The following is an 11,164-nucleotide window of genomic DNA, read 5'->3' as shown; positions in this document are numbered from 1 at the left end:
AACCCCGAAACTATCAAATACCTGTCAACCTTATACTTTCGAAGAGTTACTAAAGAGTTCATGCTGAGGCACCCTTGCCGAAACACACGAGTTCATCTACAATCAAAATACCAATGACAACGTGACATATATGGACACCCGAATAAAGATCATTGAGTCCCGCGTCGACCACAAACGAAAGCAGTAAACTCTCCTCAACGATAAAAGATGATCATTTTCCTACAGTTCATCCCCTAATAACATTATTTTACTTAATTCATTATTATAACTCACTAATGATGATTATGGAACATTTGTATCATGTAAACTGTACATCATTAATCAGAAAACATTGCCCAACTTTAGGTGTACCACGTACAGCTAGTATTCGCTTTCCTATCTCTATCTCTTACATAGTATCTACGCTTGGTGACCAAAGCAATCTTGTGAATGTCACACCTTGACACTTCCAAAGTCAATCCAATTTTGTGCATCAACATAATTAATATTTATATTGGCAAAAGTTGATATGCTCTCTCATGTCAAGTGAAGTTTATATCTCTTTAATTATAGTTAAAAATAATTCAATGTGAAATATCATTAATAAATACTAATAAAAAAAAGATGGTGCTATCCACACGGTCATTTTTATCGTTTACACTTCTCTGCCTTAATTTTTAACCGTTAGATTGAATAAATTAAAAATAATCAATATAGAAAAATTAATAAAAATGTGTAAAAGGTCAAAAAAGTGACAAAAAATGTAGCAGATTCTGATTGCACACTACTTCAATAAAACCAAGTTCCTTCTCAATTGGTAATTACCTTCGAAGAGGGGAAATATGTGAATACGAAAAATATACAAAGTCGGTTCTACCCCACTCGACGACAAACAGAGAAGGGTATTTTTGGTTGTTCGAGCTTATCCTGATGCAAGCAAATCATTCAATTTTACAACATCCTTGCTCATTTTTTCAAAAACACTCCAGAAACTAACGGTCGTCGTTTAGATCATGCAACTCGGCACAGCGTCTTCTTCCTTCTCTATTCCAGTTTTAACCCCCAACAAATCCCATAATTACACCGCGGTACCCTTCACCTTCAACCACCGCGAACCAAAACCCAGAACCTGTTTCCGACCCATTGGATTCTCATCTTCTTCGCCAACCAGAAATGTCTGGAGGAGAACCCCGCAGCTCAAAACGGCGCCGTCTCCCTCCTCCACGCCGTCGCACCAGAACCGCCGCCCCAGAAACCAGCAAGGTCCGTCGCATTTGGACCACAGCGTCGACATGGACGAGCTCTTGTCATCAATCGGACAGACCCAGAACGAGCTGGAACTGTACTCTCTAATGTCGGCCTACAAAGGCCGGCAGCTGTCGATTCGGTTCATGGTTTCGCTGCTCTCGCGGGAGTCTGATTGGCAGCGGTCACTCGCTATCCTCGATTGGATTAACGAGGAAGCTCTGTACACTCCCTCCGTGTTCGCTTACAATGTTGTGATACGAAACGTGCTTCGCGCCAAGCAGTGGGAGATTGCACACGGACTGTTCGACGAAATGCGCCAGCGAGCGCTGGCACCTGATAGGTACACTTATTCGACGCTGATTACTTCTTTCGGGAAGGCGGGTATGTTTGATTCGGCGCTCTCTTGGCTCCAGAAGATGGAGCAGGACCGTGTGCCCGGCGATCTTGTTCTGTACAGCAACTTGATTGAGCTTTCGCGTAAGTTGTGTGATTATTCCAAGGCAATTTCGATTTTTTCGAGGTTGAAGAGGTCGGGGATTATGCCGGACCTTGTGGCTTACAATTCGATGATCAATGTGTTTGGGAAAGCTAGGTTGTTTAGGGAAGCTCGGCTCCTTATTAAGGAGATGAGGGCGGTTGGTGTTTTGCCAGATACAGTTAGTTATTCGACGCTTTTGAGCATGTACATTGAGAACCAAAAGTTTGTTGAGGCGTTGTCTGTGTTCTCTGAGATGAACGAGGTTAAGTGTCCGCTTGATCTCACGACGTGCAATGTTATGATTGATGTTTACGGGCAGCTCGATATGGTTAAGGAAGCTGACAGGTTGTTTTGGGGCATGAGGAAAATGGGACTTGAACCCAATGTTGTTAGTTACAATACTCTTTTGAGGGTTTATGGCGATGCTGAGCTTTTCGGGGAAGCCATCCATCTTTTTCGATTGATGCAGAGAATGGATATTGAGCAGAACGTTGTCACATACAATACGATGATCAAGATTTATGGGAAGTCACTTGAACACGAAAAAGCTACGAATCTTGTGCAAGAAATGCAGCAGAGAGGGGTTCAGCCAAATGCAATTACATACTCAACGATTATATCTATATGGGGTAAGGCTGGGAAACTGGATCGGGCAGCAATGCTGTTTCAAAAGCTGAGGAGCTCTGGGGTTGAGATTGATCAGGTTCTTTATCAGACCATGATTGTGGCTTATGAGAGAGTAGGCTTGGTTGCTCATGCTAAGCGTTTACTTCATGAGCTCAAGCGCCCAGACAATATCCCTAGGGAGACTGCAATTACGATTCTTGCTAGAGCCGGTCGCATAGAAGAGGCTACATGGGTTTTCCGTCAAGCTTTTGAGGCTGGGGAGGTGAAGGATATATCGGTCTTTGGTTGCATGATTGATCTTTTTTCAAGAAACCGGAAGTACGCGAACTGCATTGAGGTGTTTGAAAAGATGAGAGTGGCAGGATACTTTCCTGCTTCCAATGTGATTGATCTAGTTCTCAATGCTTATGGAAAGTTACGGGAATTTGAGAAGGCAGATGCTGTATACAGTGAGATGCAGGAAGAAGGGTGTGTTTTCTCCGACGAAGTTCACTTCCAGATGCTCAGTCTTTACGGTGCAAGAAAAGATTTTAAGATGGTAGAGTCACTATTTGAGAGGCTGATCTCTGATCCCAACATCAACAAGAAGGAGTTACATCTCGTTGTTGCCAGCATCTACGAAAGATCAAATAGACTTAACGATGCATCCCGGATCATGAACAAGATGAATGAAAGGCGAATTATGACGTCTTGACCCTTCTTAGAAGTCCATAGCATGTGTTAAAAATTTACCCTGTTACTGTTGAATACGTTGTTCTGCCGGTTATTCTGTAGATATTGTACCGCGTGACCATGTGTATAGGCCGCAACACAATGGAACTACCAGTATCCAAATTTTGGACCTGAAATGCTCGATCTGTACACAAATGCAGAATTGTAAGTCGGTTTTCGCCAATTTTTATGTGAAGGAACCATTAAACCAGTCCTTTTGTTCTTATAGATTGCGGATTTTCAACAGCGCTGAAAAAGCAAGTTGAAGTGTCCTGTTTACAGCTTCTACTACTCCATGTTTAAAGAGAAAGAGTTTTGTCTGCAGTCCCGTTACATATTGTACTTGTATTTCGAGGTTGGTAAGCGACCATCGTTTGAAAAAATACCTACGATCTCAATTCTTTCCTTCTACTGACTTGTCGCCCTTTGTTTCCCCTTTTTTTCCAGATTCGACATCGTTAAAAGCTTCTGAGCTTATACTTTTGTTGCAAGTAATGTAACTTGGAAGAGATACCTTGTTCTATATTTAGGGTTTTCCAGCATACATGTTCAAACGTGCATTATACCAAACGCATTGACACCTTTATCTTTTTTTCGTACCATTTTCTGTTGCATTGCTGGATAGGACCAAGCCTCTTTCCGACCCTCCAGTTGGGGAGATTTTAGCATACAACTGCGATATATTAGTCCATTAGACCATCTCTAACCTTTGGATTAAAACTTGAAATTTTTAGCCCATAAACAACTTTTTTGCTCTAACTTTTCTGGTCTAAATTTTTTAGTTTGAGATTATTAAAAATTAAATTTAGGCTAATTTTTTCTTTTAAAGTAATTTTTTAAAATACAAATTATGTACACTATCATAGTATTTTAGCCATTAGATTTAAATTTGGGCCGTTAGATCTTTTTTTTACCGTTAGATTTGATAATATTCGATTTCAGCCGTTAGATTCAATAAAAGGAAAACTAATGAAAATGGCTTGAAAACTTTTAGTTTTACTGATAAGGACAAAATAAAGGATAAAGTGAATAGTATCAGGATTGACTTTTTAGTATAAAAATATGGTTTTTCGTTAAAGTGAACAGCACCGTGGGCTTTTCGTTAAAACTTCCTTCAATAAATCCTGGGAGATATGTTCATGTGGGTGGGGCCCCGCTAGTGGTGCCCACATTATTTTCTGGGCTAAATTCTGGGGGGAATTTGGTTTTTGTTTGGCTTTTAGTTTTTAGCCCACATATTTAGCATGAATTGGGTTAGATTTGGAGGAGGAGGGGGAATAAAACCTAAAAAATAACATTTAGTCCATGATTGAGTTTGGTCTTACGGGACGAATGATATGAAGTGATGGTGATTTTTCCCCTCTTGTGAGCATGTCACTGTCTAAAGAAGATGTAAATGAATAAACCAAGAAGTCTTAGTATTAAAGAGGTTATATATTCCTAGCCATTCATGGTGGACGATAACCTGCTTTCCACAAATGATGCAACTAGTTTTTCACACCTCTTTTAACTTATTTGGGATTTTTGAGAACGTTGGGGGGCCATATTAATTCGTAAGTTTAGTTGGTAGTTGAGGCTTCAGTGGGTCCCGAATTGGAGAAGAATTTACAGGCAACTGTCTGTGTGATGCTAAATTCTTTGGCATTTGGTCAAAATATTTGACCTTGAGTCGTGTAATTGGAATCAAATAAACTCACACAGACATAGTTCATCGGAAAAATCGAGTCTAATACGAGTGAGTTCAATTATTGAGTGTAATATATGAGTTTTGTGAGTTATTGTTACGAATTATGCGTCTTACTACTATTAAACTCACACTATAAAAAAAAAAAAATGTTATAGGAATCTAACTTAAGAATCAGGCTATATATGAGAATTAACTCACATAAACCTATTAAAGAATACTTAATGTGACGGTTTCTTAAATTAATAACACGATGCCGTGTTAATAAGTTAAAACATATAACGGCATGTGATAGGCTTTTAATATTGTCACCTTAACGTCCTAGTTGGATGTTACCACCAAGTCAAGTCGTGACATATCAAATTCGCAATCAACATGCTAAGTGCTTCAAAAATTCATTATTACATTGGAAAGGGTCCTTTTCACTTTTCGTTCTGGTTATTCAAAAGAAGAAAAAGAAAGTTCATAAAAAAAAAAAAATACAAAATTTGACTATTTCTACATGATCTTCTTTGTTAATTATTTTGGCTTAAAAAAATGTCTAAAAATTCACTATTTTTAATCACTACGGGATGGCTCAGTAATTGAGAATAAATTTTAGGCCTGTATTTTCTGTGAGTCTTCTCAGTTCCCAAAAATATGAATTGACGCGATGAAATCACCGGTTAATTCTTTAAAAAAAAAAAAAACAAGATTCACTAATTTTACTCTTTTTAGAGTTTTATTCTGCAGTCTCGATCTCCCAATTCAAAATATTGTTAGAGTTAGGTCACTGAACTCATGAAATATTCTCTTGAAAATAAAAGAATAATTTTTTTTTATTTTATTCTTATATACAATACATTCTGCAATGACGAAGAACATCCACTATATCTTATGCATATTAAACAATAAATATTAATTAAATTTTTTATCAATCCACCTGATCCACCAATACACTATTTTATTTGGCGGTAATGTTGTTTATAGTTTGATTAGTTGCTAATTTGTTGACGTGAGCATTGTGATTAAAAAGTTAAACTTCATAGTCGATGTGCAAAACGGTTTCAATATGACGGAAAATTTTTAGTTGTACCGGGTACACCAAATTTTTTTGGTGTACCCTCACTCATAAAAATTTTTTTGGTGTACAAAAAGTGAGGGTGCACCAAATTTTTTTGGTGCACCCTCACCATTATGAGTGAGGGTACACCAAATTTTTTTGGTGTGCCGGGTACACCGAAAAATCCCTCCAATATGACGCGATGTTTGACACTTTCCCTAAGAGACAGAAATATTCATAGAATTTAAACACAACAACTTACGCAATTGATAACTTGAACTTATCATTTTTATAATTAAAAAAAGGAATTATTATTGGCACTCCAAAATTCTTATTCTACACTCTAAACTTTATATATTTAGAAATAAAAATACACTTATGAAGAGTGGAGAATAAGATTTTTGGAGTGTCAATAATATTTCCCTTCAAAAAGAAGGTCACATTCATCATTTTACTCGAAATTTTAATTTCAGTTTACTGTTGTATACGTCACTTATTTAAAAATAATAAATAAACCAGCCAATAACAACGACACAAGATCAAAAACAACCCAGGCAAAGAATGTAACTTATTGCACAAGGCCCTGTGTTAGGGTCAACATTAATCCCTAGTTAATATTAAGATTAAAAATAAGAATGTAACTTGTGCATTTTTTATTTTCTTAAATTTAAATTCCAATTTGTCTAGTTAATTAGAACAATGTACATTCTTTTCATCTAAATTTGAAATCTTTTGCGTAATTTAGTGAAAATTATCTTATTTTGTTTTAAACATGAATAATTTAAATCCTACTTATAAACAAATAAAAAAAAAACAACAACAACAAGAAAACCGAAAAATGGAATCACATTTTGTTCCAAGTTTGTTTTTCACTTTTCACCCAATGAATCCCATGTTTTTTGTTCAACTCAAAGATAGAAAACGGCACAACGTTTTTTTGACTATTTTCCAACTTAAAAAACACCTGAAAACAAATAACGTTTAACCAACAAGCCATAAATCTCGTGAGGGCTCAGATTTCTTTCCTAATTTAAATCCTTTTCAAATCCACCAAGAAAATGTGTATATATATGGATCCTGAAATTTGTAATTTTGTAGCGTTTAGTCCACCCTACTAGTCCTTCCCCGTCACAATCCTTTAGAATTTAGCCCCTCCTGTCACGGCGGTTGGACAAATTAGTCCGTCCTTAGCCGCCGGAGACCTTTCTTCTGTGCTGTTTCACGATCCTTCCTATAACCCCCTCCATTAACCCAGCTCAGTAGACAAATTAAAGAACAAGTCTTTAGTCACTGATTAAACGAACTAATCACTTCTTTAATCAAATCCTCCTTCTACCCACCAGCAAAAAGATCATTTTCTCTATCATTTTCTTTCCTTTTCCCTCACTTTCCTTCGAACCAAACAGAAAACACATGCTAACAAGCACCCACCTTTCTTCCTTCATCTCGAAAACCCAGCAGGATTAGCCCGTTTTGGAATCTGGGTCGGTGGGATATTTTTGTTTTTTTTGGATTCTGGACCTGAAGTTTGTGAATTTTGAAAAATGAAGAAGCTCAAGAGCTACTACTCGCATCTGAGGCACCACCAAACAATTGAGCTCAAATGGATCTTCCCCTTGGCGATTGGCTCCGTTGTCTCCCTCTTCCTCCTCTTCCTCACCACCCTGACGTCGTCCAACGGCACGCCGCTGCTCCCCTTCTACCGCTCCTTCTCCATCTCCAGCTCCGTCTTCATCGAATCCAAGCTCCACCCGATTCCCGTCTCCACCCTTCCGCCGCCGCCGCGCTTCGCCTACTTCATCTCCGGCTCCATCGGCGATGGCAACATGCTGAAGCGGACCCTCCAGGCCCTCTACCACCCGCACAACCGCTACGTCGTCCACCTGGACCTCGAGTCGCCGCCCGAGGAGCGGATTGATCTGCAGAATTACGTTTCTACCCACCCCGTTTTTGTCAGGTTTGGGAATGTGAAGATGATCAGCAAGGCCAACCTCGTCACTTACAGGGGCCCGACTATGGTGGCCAACACCCTCCACGCGGCCGCCATTTTGCTGAGGGAGGGCGGCGATTGGGATTGGTTCATCAATCTCAGCGCTTCTGATTACCCACTTGTTACTCAGGATGGTGAGTCTAAAATTTGGGACTTTTGCACTGGTTTCGTTTAAAATTTGGGATTTTTGGACTTTTTTTGTGTGTTAAATTTGAAGACATTTGGACTGGTTTCGTTTAAAATTTGGGTTTTTTGGACTTTTTTTGTGTGTTAAATTTGAATAATTAATCACTGGATTTTGATTATTTTGGTTGATTAGATCTGCTGCACACGTTCTCATACTTGCCGCGGGATCTTAATTTCATCGATCATACGAGCAACATTGGATGGAAAGAGTATGCATAACTTCCCCCGCCCTCCCCTTCTCTTTGTTTTTTTTGTTGTCTATTTTATAAAGTTTCTGTTTTTATTTTCGTTTCTTTTTCTGAGTGAGTAAAGTTGTGTGATTGATTTGGTAATGCTGCCTGTTTATAGGTATCAAAGAGCGAAACCGATAATTGTGGATCCGGGGTTGTATATGACCAAGAAAGCTGATGTTTTTTGGGTTACACAGCGAAGGAGTGTGCCAACAGCTTTCAAACTTTTTACAGGTACAAATTTTAGATGACAAATCAAATAGGAGGACCAAATGGGACCTAGAAAGTAGACATCCAAACATATATAAAGTACATAAATTTATACATGTATTGTTAGGAATGGAAATGGCTGTCCTTTTTCTGTTTCGATTTTCGGCAAATGAACTTGTTTAGTAGTCTATGGATTTGAAAATTGGTATTGAAAATGTGGCTAAGCAGTAAGACAAATGGGTTTTTGCCAAATTTATAACAGCCTTTGCTTTAAAAAAAAAAAAAAAGAAGAAAAAATTCAATTGTCACAAGAAAACATGAGATGAACAAAGGATGTCCTGTAGCTATTAGAATTTGCAATTGAAACATATTTTTTTGTGTTGAGTGCTTTAGAATCAATAATTAGCAACCTTTGTTCAGCTTTGGTGTTTGTGCAAAACTACACTGCTGACAACATGGGATTGCTTGGAAACATTACAGTTCAACTCCGAGTGGATGAGGCTCTATGTCTCAGCCCTCTCTGGTTGTTTTCTTTGAAGAAGTGACTCCTAAAACATCTTTCGTATCATGAGAAGACATCTGTTCAATTTCATTTACCCTAAAGTGAAAAATAGGAACAAAACAGAACATCGTATTGATGACTCAATAACAGTTGCGGTTAAGGAATGACCTTTATTTAACAATTTTCACAAATGCATTCCTATGTGTGTCGAACGGCTGTCTTTTGCTGCTGAACCAAACAACTTATATGTGTGTGTGGATTATATCCTCTTGTTCTGTGTTCTGAACGTGAACTCATAATAGTTGCATGTGCATTTGGACCCTAGTTTTTATCGCCGATATTCTATATTAGGCATAAAAGTAAGTTAGTATGCTTTTTTTTCTTCTCACAATGTGGGATCAATTACCATGATTAATAACGACATCAAAGCATTAAGCTACATAATCTGATTCCATGTTGCGTGATTGTTAAATTGTCTCTTATACAACGCTGGGATTTCATGTACTCTGCACATTAAAAACATATAGTCCAGAGGTCCTCTAGGGTGCTAGCTAATTTCTTTACACAGCACTCCTATAGTTCCTTTTCGCCTGACCTTGGCCTTTGTAGGGTTTGGACGTTAAAAAATGTGGTTTTTTTTCAGTGAGATTTTCCAATTTCCCATCAATTCTCCACCTGTTGCTCCTCTCCAACTGCTACCTGCCCTTACAGAATCCCTGGAAAATATCCATAAGCTCTACATTGAGAACCATTTCCTGTTTCCATAAGTTTAATTTAACCAAACGTTTGCTTTCTCTCATAGGTTCTGCTTGGATGGCACTTTCAAAGCCTTTTGTTGATTACTGCATATGGGGCTGGGACAACCTACCTCGAACTGTTCTCATGTACTACGCAAACTTTATATCGTCCCCGGAGGGATACTTTCACACTGTCATCTGTAATGCTCAAGAGTTCCGCAACACAACTGTGAATAGTGACCTACATTTTATAACATGGGACAACCCTCCCAAGCAACATCCTCACCACCTTAACCTTGCAGATATGCAAAGGATGGTCAACAGCAATGCTCCCTTTGCAAGAAAGTTTCGCCAAGATGATCCAGTGCTTGGCAAAATTGATTCTGAGTTATTGTTTAAGGGTCCTGGTATGCTTGTTCCTGGTGGTTGGTGCATAGGAAAAAGGGACAATGGATCCGATCCATGCTCTGATATTGGCAGTACCACAATCCTCAGGCCTACCCCTGGAGCAAAAAGGCTCGAGGTTTTGATCAGCTCTCTATTGTCCAATGAGAAATTCCGACCAAAACAGTGCAAATGACAAGAACTCAAAACTGCTTGTTTAAGCTGGTAAAAGTGCTTCCCCGCGCCAGTTCAGTTAGTTTACAATTGACGATGGAATACAGCATGATCAGGGAAATGGTATTCGATATAGTTGGAAGAGGAGATGGCTGAATGTATGCACACACTTCCGATGAGCTGTAGTGCTTCCTGCTATAGTGGCATGGTATGTATCATTGATTTATAGGTTAGCCCACCATATCCCATTTACATTTTTTATCGTTCCAAAATTTTTGGATACTGTACTTGTCATGGTCCGGGCATGTCGTATGCTGCAGTAAAATGTCTCTTGAAATGATGGCGGGAGTATAAGAACTGCTGGAAAGATGTATATTTGAAAAGAGGAAATCTAAAGAAAACTTGTCTCTGATTCTGTGCAAACCTGTGGATCTAAAGCTGTTTCTTTCAACCAAAAAAACAGAAAAAAAAAAAAGCTGTGTTTTGCTCGTCTTGTTACGTTTAGGGTTTTTTTTATTTTTTTCGACTGCCATCAATTGGTTTGTTGGATGATAATTCATTTGGTCATGCCTATGAATTGAAGCCCATGACCCCTTAGGCTTTGGAGCCTCCTGGGCACAGGCCATCCATGACGTTCCCTTGCCGTGGAGAGATTCTAACACATCCGTCTCAATATTTCTCGTCTCATTTCACATGGCGGATATACGTATGATTACACTCAAGAATTTCCTCCCACCGGGGGGAAAAGCTCTCGTTCTTTTTCATTTTACCTAAACTTTTATTATTTTGTAAGTATTTTTGTAGAATAACTCTTCAAGTCGCGTCGTGTGATCCCTCCAAATGATGTATTGTATTGCAATTAAATGAGTTTTACATTAAAATGTGAATAAAATCAATGTTGATGGTGGTGCCCATCACCACAATGACCACACATTTAACACTTAAAAATGGACATTCATTTAGCTAAATAGCTACTCATTGA

General features: G+C 38.5%; 2 protein-coding genes across 2 annotated transcripts; both read left to right on the top strand.

The window, feature by feature from the left end:
* Positions 1-944: 944 nt before the first annotated feature.
* Positions 945-3,254, top strand: LOC125474353 (pentatricopeptide repeat-containing protein At5g39980, chloroplastic). The gene has a single exon (XM_048577912.1). The coding sequence runs from the start codon at positions 993-995 to the stop codon at positions 3,024-3,026; it is 2,034 nt and encodes a 677-aa protein (XP_048433869.1). The 5' UTR covers positions 945-992; the 3' UTR covers positions 3,027-3,254.
* Positions 3,255-6,789: 3,535 nt separating this feature from the next.
* LOC125474352 (beta-glucuronosyltransferase GlcAT14B-like) lies at positions 6,790-10,591 on the top strand. Its single transcript, XM_048577911.1, has 4 exons — positions 6,790-7,893; positions 8,079-8,154; positions 8,294-8,409; positions 9,690-10,591. Exons 1-4 carry the CDS (start codon positions 7,314-7,316, stop codon positions 10,202-10,204), a joined length of 1,287 nt encoding a protein of 428 aa, XP_048433868.1. The 5' UTR covers positions 6,790-7,313; the 3' UTR covers positions 10,205-10,591.
* Positions 10,592-11,164: the final 573 nt, after the last annotated feature.

Source organism: the organism of the source record quoted next, unplaced genomic scaffold (genome assembly GCF_019419815.1).
Source record: "Pyrus x bretschneideri cultivar Hongxiangsu unplaced genomic scaffold, Pyrus_bretschneideri_v1 Contig12, whole genome shotgun sequence".
Taxonomy (NCBI): domain Eukaryota; kingdom Viridiplantae; phylum Streptophyta; class Magnoliopsida; order Rosales; family Rosaceae; genus Pyrus; species Pyrus x bretschneideri.
This window is presented reverse-complemented; position numbering and strand designations above follow the sequence as displayed.